General features: G+C 34.4%; 1 protein-coding gene across 1 annotated transcript in view; it reads left to right on the forward strand.

The window, feature by feature from the left end:
* Positions 1–12,239, forward strand: part of Psmd1 (proteasome 26S subunit, non-ATPase 1) — a 92,578-nt gene that overhangs the window by 20,143 nt on the left and 60,196 nt on the right. The window contains exons 10-16 of the mRNA XM_026396236.2: positions 906–994; positions 1,585–1,663; positions 2,145–2,318; positions 3,971–4,082; positions 4,637–4,833; positions 5,971–6,066; positions 7,765–7,829. Coding sequence (XP_026252021.2) covers positions 906–994; positions 1,585–1,663; positions 2,145–2,318; positions 3,971–4,082; positions 4,637–4,833; positions 5,971–6,066; positions 7,765–7,829 — 812 coding nt within the window. The remainder of the gene's footprint in view (positions 1–905; positions 995–1,584; positions 1,664–2,144; positions 2,319–3,970; positions 4,083–4,636; positions 4,834–5,970; positions 6,067–7,764; positions 7,830–12,239) is intronic.

The raw sequence follows: 12,239 nt of genomic DNA on the forward strand, positions 1-12,239 counted from the left end.
AGCTCAGTGCTTGGTCTAGTATGTGTGACATCCTGGGTTCACTCCTTAGTACCAAAAAACCCAAATGCTTTTTATTATAATGTATACATGTAATAGTTAGACAAACACCACAATCAATATATTAATATACCTACATAAACTGTATTTCCTACTGAGTCATTTACTAGTCCCTGAGAGTAGAGATTCTTAACCTTGTTACAACCTTTGCTGAGATATTGTTGCTGATAATTATTATTCTTTGAAGATGTATTTTTCGTATTTGATTCAAAAATAGTTTCATATAAAAAGATATATAGCTTAAAAGTTCTTTCTCTTTGTCTCCCTTTTTACTTGATATCCCTTCCCAAAGACATTTATTCTTTTTTTAATAGTTGTATTTATTCATGGACTGAATAACTGTTTGATCAAAGCATATGTGAAAGTGCTTTTTGAAACTTTAAAGCTAATTTTTCCAAATAGCAAAAAAAGAGTCAAATGATTTGTCTTTGTGATAGTCATTTGAAGCTAGTTTATGTAATATAGTCTTACTAAAAATAAAATTATTTTGGTGGTTGCCAGAGGTATAGACTATATAGGTTATTACTACATTTTGGAGACCTTAGCCAAAATGCTGAAGAGAAATAGAAAGTTAAAATATTAGAAACCAAAATATAGAAATTCCACTACCTAAATTCCTACCTAAAATCTGGTATCGACCTTAACTTAAGACTGCAAATAAAAACTCTTTGACTTTTTATAAACTAGTTACTTAGTTTTTATAAAGAATGTCCAAAATTTATATTTGGAATCTCAGTTCAGTTTACTTTTATTTTTGCCACAAAATAGGGCCTCTGAGTATGTGTGAAAGCATGCATGGGTACAAGGCTTTGCCAGTGATCAAAAAAAATCCGCATTTGTTTTTGTAGGATGCAGTACGGAATTCTGTGTGTCACACGGCAACTGTTATAGCAAATTCTTTTATGCACTGCGGGACAACCAGCGACCAGTTTCTGAGGTGAATATGATTGGCAATTTCTACTTTAATATAGAGACAGTGTTGACATTATTACATGTATGTGGAGAGCTTTTTCTATTGACCAGTCCTGAATTTTAAATTACATTTTTGTTATTTTTGGTATATTTTAAAATTTAATTTGCCTTCTCATTTTAAGGTAAAATTAATTCCTTTTATTAGGTGGCTTGATGATATGTTTTGAAAGAAATATACGAAAACCTGAAAATAATAGATTTTGGTTTTGTTCATTATAGAATGAACAAAATTAGGATTATATGTTGTGCATTTAAAAAATCCTTAAAATATTAAAAACAACTTAGAATAGAATCAGTAGTAAGTTGAGATCCACAAAGTAAAATGATGAGATGGTTCAAGGTAAAAAAAAAAAAAAAAAATTTTTTTTTTTTTTTTTTTTTGTGATACTGGGGACTGAACCTAGAGCTTGGCACATCCTAGGGTGCTAGGCAAGCGCTCTGCCACTGAGTCACATCCCCAGCCCTTGGGGTAAAATTTTAATGCTTTTGACCTGTGTTAAAAAGTTCTGTGAAATTCATTTGTAAATAGGATTACTGAGTTTTCTTTTCTTACAGAGATAATTTGGAATGGTTGGCCAGAGCCACTAATTGGGCAAAATTTACTGCTACAGCCAGTTTGGGTGTGATTCATAAGGTAATATGTATTATTCATTGTGAATAGGCATCAGAAGAGAAGCAGTTTTTCTGGAGTTAAGAAAAAAGCTTCTTATAGTTAACTAACACACTCATTTTGCTAAATCAAATCAGTCATCTTACAGAGAAGGGTGAACTAAATAAGATATTAAATTTTATTTAAAATTTTTAAAAATAAGGTAGAATTAATTAAATAAAGTAGAAATTCTTTTCCTGTGGAAGCTGTCTAAACCATTTTGCAAAGTATGAATTAAAATGTTATTTGGGAAAACATTCTAAAACAAAGAAAAGTTTGAAGGATAGACAATGTCTTTTAACTAACTTGTGAGTGAGTCAAAGACTGTCCTCATTTGAGTGATGAATTTGTATGGGAAAGAGCTCCAGGTAGTGAAGATTCTGGAGGAAAAGCAGGAATCAGAAAATATTGTGTCTGTTTTCCCGTCCCTTTATCTTACTGATACCTTTATGGCTCAAATTTACAGGGTCATGAGAAGGAAGCATTACAGTTGATGGCAACATACCTTCCCAAGGACACTTCTCCAGGATCCGCCTATCAGGAAGGTGGTGGTCTCTATGCATTGGGTCTCATTCATGCCAATCATGGTGGTGACATAATTGATTATTTGCTTAATCAGCTAAAGAATGCCAGCAATGATGTAAGTATTAAAATAGAAAACTAAATTTCTATTACTTATGAGTTTATGAAAATGTTACATTTGCCAAATCATTTTAGTGAATAAAGATTTGATAGGTTTTGGGAATACCCCAAACAGTACTATTTTCAGAAGTTTTGTGTTTTTTTTCCCCTTAAGGTAATTTCCTTTTTTAAATTTTCTGTAAGTTAAAGTTGTGCTTTCCACTCCTTTGAATCCTGTATATGAAAGCAAAACAAAGTACCATACTAAAGTATGTTGTAAAACATGTAATTTCTTGACGCTTGTAGACATTTTGGAATAAGTGATTTTAGAATCTTAACATTGTCATTTTTTTAACATTATCATTTTATAGAAACCTACCCCCCCCCGCCAATTACATATGTTCTCAAAGAAATTAGAATTCTTGCTTGTTTTGATTTTGATAATTTTTTTACTGTAATTCCTTTGGAAAAACTAAATAGCCCTATTGTTATCTTATAGAACCCTGAAATAGGATTTTAGATTTTAGACTTTAGCTTTTATGTTCAAGAAAGCTCTTCTTAGAAAGCTATCAGGAAAGTGGCTAAGTAAGCCAGAACACCTTATCCTCACACTTTAGTGAAAAGATGGAGCCAATAGGATGGTCTATCTCAGCTCCTAGGCCCCTTCTCTACAAATCTTGTGTGCATTGTTGTGCCTTTACCTCACTTCCTCTAGTATCAGATATGTTTATGGTTATCAAAATCCAATAGTAATAGAAAGTTATAGAAACCTCTTCTGATTGACTTAAACAGGGAGTTTGTCAGAAGTTGCTTGTATAACTAATGGAAAAGCTGATGAACCAGTTCCCACAAAGGTTAAGAGTCAGGCACCTTTGGAGGTCTTTGTAACAGGATCTAACACAGTCATCTCTTCAGGGCCCTACTGTTAGGATGAATGAACATGAAACATTTTTTGCCTTTGAATTATAAAATTCCAGAAAAGAGACATTCTATTGGGCTAGCTTGGATCAGAGCTCATACTTTTGTTAAGTTTAGGTAGGAGCTTCCTAAATGACAGTCCCCACCAAGACTAAGTAGTCAAGGAATATATTCCCAAGACATGGTTGGCATGCTGGCACCAGTAAAAGAATATTGTACATTCAAAATTGACATGATAACTAAAGTCTCCTTTTTAAAATTTTTAAGACCAACTTTTGTCCTCTGGCCCCTTTTTCTCCCACTTTATTCACAACCATGGTTTTAGGCATCTTCTCTAGCTCCTCCTCCTGCCTCCTTCCCCTCAGATCACAAGCATACTTAGGTCTTACTTATTCCTCCAAAAACCTCTCCCTGACACTTGCATCTCCCTCTTGGTTATTGTACAGTTTTCCTCTCCTTCTATAAATTTATTGAAAGAGAGTTGTGGTCTCTCTGTTCACTTTTTTTCCTCCCATTCATTTCCCAACTCTTCTATTGCTTCAGCAAGCATCATTCGTTCAAACTGAAATTGCTCAGGTTACCACTGACCTTCTGATTATCACATTCTTTGATCATTCTCATTGAGCCAACTTCTATATATTTAATGTCCCCAAAATGATGCTGGAGTTAGAATAAAAGCTTGGATTTTAAGTATAAAAGCTTAGATTTTAAGTACAGTGTTACAAATCAATGAAGCTAACATTTTTTCCCTAGATCGTTAGACATGGAGGCAGTCTGGGTCTTGGCTTGGCTGCCATGGGAACTGCACGCCAGGATGTGTATGATTTACTAAAAACAAACCTTTATCAGGATGATGCTGTGACAGGTAAGCATTTGTTTTCTAAAGACAACAAACTTTGGAATTAATGTAATTGTGGGTTTTTCCCCCCCATTTTGTCATAGCCTCTTAAAAAATCAAATAGATACTCTACTTGGAGAGTAGATTTTGCCCCATTTGTCAGATTTATCTTATAAGCTATGTTTTGTGGTACATAGGCTTTCTAAAATGGTATAAGCCTGTGTGTCCTTGTAGAACTTTTTCAAATAGGAAGTTATTAGATTGATATCCTTATATCATGAGGATATTCTGTTGTTTGGTGACAGTATAGGAAAAATGCCATAAATTGCCATATATGTCTTCTTTGGAGTTATTGTAGAATTTGATGGTGCATTCTGTCAAGGCTCAAAAGGAAAACAGCTATAAATATTTGAATATATTTTCACATATAGTATTTTTCTTTTTATCAGATGTTTTGAAAAACAGTGCTTAATGGATGTTTTTGATCATTGATGCAATTGGTGCAACTTTCTATTGGATGTATTTTATTGACTTTGTAAACGTTACTCTTGCTTTTTTATATCTTACTCTTTATTCTCTAGGAGAAGCAGCTGGGCTGGCTCTAGGTTTGGTTATGTTGGGTTCTAAAAATGCCCAGGCTATTGAGGACATGGTTGGATATGCACAAGAAACTCAGCATGAGAAGATTCTACGTGGTCTTGCAGTTGGCATTGCATTAGTGATGTATGGGAGGATGGAAGAGGCTGATGCTCTCATTGAATCTCTGTGTCGTGATAAGGTGAGGTCCTGTTTATCCTCTTCTCACTTGCCCTCTCTCATTACGTCCAGTGGATTTATTTGCCCATAAAACTTGCAGGGTAAATTAGTTCTAATAAAATTTAAGTTGAATGGGAGTAATTTGAGGATCTTAAATTTAGCCATGGCTTCAAAACAATGATAACTCAGATAAGTTAATCTAGAAAAGTTCTTTAGGAATTTACAAATTGATTTCTTTTAGAAAAATATTTTTAGAATGATATCATATATTTTTAATAAGATACTTCATTATTCTTTCATCAGAAAATAATGACACTCTCTATTTATTGTGGTAAGGTTTTTCCTGTTTTTACAATGTGCTGTATATGATAGGTAGTCACTGATAAATGGTAGCGTTCTCTAAAAATCTGATAAAAACAACCACTGTTTTATAAAATTATTGTTAATTTGTTCATCCACCAGACTCTGTGTTTCTTTGAGCGGGTGCCATATTTCTTTCTTTCTTTTTATTTTTTTATTTTTTTAAGTTGATGGACTTTTATTTTATTTATTTGTATGTGGTGCTGAGAATCGAACCCAGTGCCTCACACATGCAAGGGCAAGTGTTCTTTCACTGAGCAACAACCCCAGCCCTTAGTGCCATATTTCTTTGAGTGCTCAGTACCCAGGAATTACATAATGAGGTAAAAGTGAAAGTTAAAATAAGGAATTAGAAGTCAGCTTCTTTTTTGTTTGTTTGATAATTGGGAATTGACTATCCCAAGATTGTGGGTGTTAATATTGACTTAAGTTTATACTTCCTAGAAAGTGTGGGGTGGGATAGACATGTTGAGCAGATCTTTTATTTCCTTATTCATTTGGAAAATTAATAACCACAATTCTCTTTGTGTTCATTTTTCTTATCTGAAACCAGTTTACTTGGTGGATGCCTCTATGCCTGTTAACTGTAGCAATTTCTGTTTTGTTTTGTTCATTTGAGTTTGGTTTGGTTTGGGTTTGGGGGATTGGGTCCCATTATGTTGCCCAGGCTGGCCTTCAACTCTTGCTCAAGGGATCCTCCCACCTTAGCCTCTGAAGTAGCTGGGACTACACAGGTATGCCACCATGCCTAACAGTATTGTGCTAAGTTGACGATTAGTGTTGAATTATTCTTTCTTAGGACCCAATTCTTCGAAGGTCTGGAATGTATACTGTCGCCATGGCTTATTGTGGCTCTGGTAACAACAAAGCTATTCGACGCCTACTGCATGTTGCTGTAAGTATTTTGTCCTTTCTTGGAAATGGGGCAGAAGGGAAAGTTTTCAGGTGGATAGTATGTATTTAGATGACAGCAGCACAAATACCACATGACTACCAGTAGTAAGTTTTAAGTTGGAATTCTTTTTCATTACACAGTAGACCATAACCCAACATTAGGTTCATGTAGGTTTTCAGAAGGAGATGAGAAAGAAGAATAATACCAGTAGGAATGGAAGTCTTTAAAGCCAATTGAGTGCAATTTCTGAAATCTCACTTTAAGGGGCACCCTCATTTATAAACAAGACCATGTAAAAATGCAGTCATCCTAAATAGGGAATCTAATGATCAACAAGGAACCATTTCTTTTTGTAGCCCATGAAGTTAGCTTCCAAGTACCCCTTAGGGACATGCTCAGTTAACAAAAGACGCATTGTACAGGAAAGCCCATGCTTATTTTTTCCAATAGGCATCATCTGTAGTCTTCTCAATACAGGTGTAGTTTATCAAGAATAAATAGTATTGCCTGGTCACCCAGTAAGAAGGTAAACCCAAGGAGCATGCTACAGGGATGCTGCCACATCGATGTTCATAGCAGCACAATTCACAATAGCTAGACTGTGGAACCAACCCAGATGCCCTTCAATAGATGAATGGATAAAAAAAATGTGGCATCTATACACAATGGAGTACTATGCAGCAATAAAAAATGACAAAATCATAGAATTTGCAGGGAAATGGATGGCACTAGAGCAGATCATGCTTAGTGAAGCTAGTCAATCCCTAAAAAACAAATACCAAATGTCTTCTTTGATATAATGAGAGCAACTATGAACAGAGAGGGAGGAAGAGCAGGAAGAAAAGATTAACATTAAACAGAGACATGAGATGGGAGGGAAAGGGAGAGAAAAGGGAAATTGCATGGAAATGAAGGGAGACCCTCATTGCTATACAAAATTACATATAAGAGGTTGAGAGGGGAATGGGAAAATAAACAAGGAGAGAAATGAATTACAGTAGTAATTGTTGTAGCAGAATACAACAATTACTAATTGGGCATTATGTAAAATTGTGGATGTGTAACCGTGATTCTGCAATCTGCATTTGGGGTAAAATTGGAAGTTCATAACCCACTTCAATCTAATGTATGAAATATGATATGTCAAGAGCTTTGTAATGTTGTGAACAACCAATAAAAATTTAAAAAAGAAAAAAAAAAAAAAAGAACACCCAATGGTTAAAAAAAAAGAAGGTAAACCCAAGGTCACCTTCCCATGCAGAAAGATATAGAACTTTTAATTAATCCCTTCTTTCCAAAGAGATTCACATCCTACAATATTAAGGAGTAATTTAAACTTGGGACATACTTCTTTGGAAAAAATATTGAAGGAATGGTATGATGGAGCTGAAATAGTTTTAAGAAGTTGCCTTGAATCCCAAACTTCACCAGGCTTTAAAGGCTTGTAATTCTTGAAATAGAATTTCCATATGATTTTTTTTTTCTATATCAGGGAAAGACTTTTTACATACATGTGTCATCGTTTTAAAATTTTATTTACCATGTATATCTAAAGTATACAACATGATGTTTGATATATACAATAGAGAGAAAGCATTCTAATGAAGGAACATTATACTTAAACAATGTGACCCACTCATCAGTTTCATCTAAGGATAGAATGCATGGTATAATATAATCTTTCAACTCTTCCCCTAGGTAAGCGATGTTAATGACGATGTCAGAAGGGCAGCAGTAGAATCACTTGGGTTCATTTTATTCAGGTAATAATTTCTAATTTCTGATTCTGTATATTTCATTTGTTTTATTACTGTTCATTTAAAAAAGAACAAAGAATGTCATGGGTTTTGAGAAACTAATTGATAAGAAGTAAAGCAATTCATTCTGTTCATTTTTTAATAACATTTTGCTCAACTATTTAATTCCAAACAACAGCTCCAGTATACTTTTGTGTGTATTAGTAATTCAGCTAGGAATGCTACCTGTTACGCGAGTTTATAAAGTTCTTAAAGATATTTAAGGACAGTAGAATATAAAAGGCCTTGCTTAAATTCAAAAACGTGAAAACTTTGCAGATCATAAATATTATTTTGGGCTTGCAGATATGAAGATACCTTTGACAATATAGTATGGTTGTGTTTAAGAAGGCACATTCTAAATCATTCTGCTTGGGTTGAGTCTTGGGCAAGTTACTCAACTTCTTTGAACCCCAGTTTCTTCATCTGTAAAAGGGGTATAATAATACATAATGGAGAGTAATTTTTTCTGACAGTTAAATTAGTATGCTTAATGCTTTTAGAACTGTGTATGGCACTAGTTGGACTACCTAAACATGTTAGTAGTGGTAACTTTAGCGGTAACTGTGGTAGTATTGGTGGTGATACATGTGGTAGTACTTCTTTTAGTAGATTTCATTACTTTTTACTTAGCTCCCATCTCAAATAACAATTCTTCTTTTAGTAAAATACGTTAAAATACAGTGAAAGAAGGTTAAAAAAGAAATTGCACAATAAAATTCGTTCCCAAGATACATGTCAGATGAATCAAGTGTCTCATATCCTTTTACTCTCTAGAAGACACTTTCTTCCCCAGGTTCCCTGGGTGTGAAGCTTTGTTGTACAGATGTAGTGTAATTCAACATTTATATACTTGAAAATCCACTGGGATTACAGGATAGTTATAGGATCCTCTCCATAATATCCCAGATAGGTAGTTATCCATTCACTACAAGCTGTAAAATATTTTCTTTCTGTTGTGGATAAAGATGTCAAGTAAAACAGAGCAAAAACATGACTGGGAATATAGTCCAGTGGTAGAATGCATGTTCAGCATGCTTGAAGCCCAGAAAACTCCCAAAAAAGCAAAACAAAAACACAGAGCAAAATAAAGGTCCAGGGGCTGGGAATGTGGCTCAAGCGGTGGCTCAAGCGGTAGCGCGCCTGTCTGGCATGCGTGCGGCCCGGGTTCGATCCTCAGCACCACATACAAACAAAGATGTTGTGTTCGCCAATAACTAAAAAAAAAATATTAAAAAATTCTCTCCCTCTCTCTTTAAAAAAAAAGAAATAAAAAAAAATAAAGGTCCCTATAACATGCTAATAGGCTTTATATTACACCAGTTTTTTTACCGTGAGATTGTTCAACTGAGTGCTAGTCTTTTTGCTGTGCTATTTATTATTCTCGGAGACACTAGAGAACATTCACTGAACCCTATCAACGTTAACATTCACCTAGATCGACTAGTTCTGGTACTTCTACAATAGCATATGTGATTAGTTTGGTATGATTTTCTTATGTGACACTTTTCATGGAAGTGTCAGATGTTCACTGATGCCTTTTGTAATATCTGACAAAACCTATATATATATATTAAGCTATTCTGCTTTTTTTTTCTTTTAAAAGATCTACAACAGGGCTGGGGTTGTGGCTCAGAGGTAGAGTGCTCACCTAGCATGCATGAGGTAATGGGTTCGATCCTTAGCACCACATAAAAATAAAATAAAGATATTGTGTCCACCTATAACTAAAAATAAATATTTTTTTAAAAAAAAATCTACAACAGACTCTACACTTTTAATTTCTTGAATTCCTCATTTTCTGTTTTTGAACATTGGAATATTAGCCACTTACAGGTCTTTGGTACATTTGCTAGTAGAATTTCATAATTACATCTACAAATCTATTTTATTTCAGGGAAGTAATTTATTTAACTTTGGATTTAAAATCTAAGGCAGCCAGTCTCTTCATTTGTTTTGCATTTTGATCAGTCTTTTTTATCTTTTAAAATCATTTTCTTAAGAGAAAAGATGTAAGCAAAATAGAAGATAAATAGTTTTATTTCCTTCCTGCAATCTTTGTCACGCTAACCAGCCAGGCTTTGATCGCAACCTTTCCCTATTCTTGTTAGGTCTAGACACAGTTGAAAAATAAAAACAAAAACATGGTTTGTCATTGCCATCAAGAATGGCATTTTTTTTTTAATACCTTTATTTATCTTTATGTGGTGCTGAGGATCGAACCCAGGGCCGCGCACGTGGTAGGTGAGCACTCTACCACTGAGCCACAATCCCAGCCCTTGTTTTTTTTTTTTTTTTTTAAAGAGAGAGAGAGAGAATTTTTTAATATTTATTTTTTTTAGTTCTTGGCGGACACAACATCTTTTGTTTGTAAGTGGTGCTGAGGATCGAACCCGGGCCGCATGCATGCCTTTTATATTTCACATCAGTATAATTAGTGACCTACTATATATATTTTGGTACTTGAGAAATTGATTGGCTTAATGAAACACTTTTTCCCGGGGCTGGGGATATGGCTCAAGCGGTAGCGCGCTGGCCTGGCATGCGTGCGGCCCGGGTTCGATCCTCAGCACCACATACCAACAAAGATGTTGTGTCCGCCGAGAATTAAAAAATAAATATTAAATATTCTCTCCTCCCCCCCCCTCTCTCTCTCTCTCTCTCTCTCTCTCTCTCTCCTCTCTCTCTCTTTAAAAAAAAAAAAAGAAACACTTTTTCCCTTTTAATTCAACAGTGCTTCTCTCAAATTATCAAAATTTATTTCTGCTCTTTTATTTCCTGTAGCTCACACATGTACTGAATTCCCAGTTTCGACAGCAGATGTCTCCTATGAGCTGTTTGAGCTGTTCTTAGGCTTTGCCACACTTTCTACTAAGTACTAGGATAGTGAGATCCAGCTGATGAATTGTTAATTAATGTGCTACTTTGAAGGGACCTTTCTGAGTTATCTTTTCATAATATGGTTCTTTAAGAAATAGGGGCTAGGAGATGTGAGGCCATTCTAGCTATGACATCTGTCACCCCATTGATCACCAGGGTAGATCTCGCTGATCTGGCTGATGACATGGGTGTTCCCTTCCTCCCGCACAGCTCCTTATGCATTCCTCCCAAAGCTGCATGCTGTCAAAGAGGACAGCTTTCCCCATGGAATGGGTCCTCATTCATGAGTCAAGGGTATATGAGTAACTACATTCCCCTGCTAGATTCCCAAACTCACTCTCAAGAAGTAGGAATTGGAAATGATTTAAAGATGATCTTGTCTAAAACTTAAAGATGAAGAAAAGTAAATATATTCAACAATTTAAGGACTGGAGCTAAAATCAAGTTCTTTAAATTGTAGTTTAGTACCATTTTCCTAAGAGTAAAGACTTTTAAAGATGGAAGAAACTTAAAAATTAATAAATATTCTGCTTTTTTTAAAAGCATAAGGAAGTTGAATTCCAAAATAGTTTCCATTATCATGGACTAATGATAGAACCGAGATTCTGAATAGTTTCATGGTAGATCTGGGTTTTGTCCACTGTGCCTTTCAGGCAGAGTTCTGTCTTCCTCTGATAGAACATTTTTATTCTCAAATTTCTTCATTAACTTCAACATTTGGGAATTGTCTATCCTATCTTCTAAGGCTATTACATGTTTTTTGATGTGCCATCATTTACTTTCTTTGGTTTTTATCTTTTATTTTTTGTCTTTTATTCTATCTTTTATTCCCCGTTATCACTTTTGAAAATGACTTTTCAGACATTTGGCCTTGTACCATGTTTTAAGGATTTTACCTTAATATTTTTTGGACTTCTTTCAGATATGTTTATTGGCTAGCAATACTGAAAACTTCTTAGTAAACATTTTATTCATGCTTCATTAAACTATGATGAAATTTTTTCTTTGTGTAAAATTCTCATGTCTCCTTTATTCATAAGACAGTCCATGGGGTTGCAGTATTTTCTCTGTTTCTGTAGTTGTGTATTATTATTCATTCATGATGATTATGATAGAAGTAAAAAACAGACCTGTTCTTGTTAAGTTAAAATGAGTGTAATTTTTATCAAAATAAATGATCTTAAGTGAACACCTAATATGTAAGTGATTGGCCCCATTATTATCAGTCTGGTCAGCACTTTTTTTTATTATAGTAACTCTTTGTACAATATTGTGCTTAGCATTAACTGAACCTCATTTGGAAATGAATGAAGTCTAAATTATTTTAACTGAACATTGGAAAGGAAAATGAAGACAGAAATCAAAAGTAACACTGGTCTTTATGTACTTATTAAGTTGCTATATCGGTGAACAAGTTGATAATCTGAAATGGACATTTCTTAAAATTAATGTTGAAAGTCCCTTGTTATTATTTAGTCTGTTATAATTTGAAATTAA

Source organism: Urocitellus parryii, chromosome 1 (assembly GCF_045843805.1).
Source record: "Urocitellus parryii isolate mUroPar1 chromosome 1, mUroPar1.hap1, whole genome shotgun sequence".
In the NCBI taxonomy this organism is placed as follows: Eukaryota; Metazoa; Chordata; class Mammalia; order Rodentia; family Sciuridae; genus Urocitellus; species Urocitellus parryii.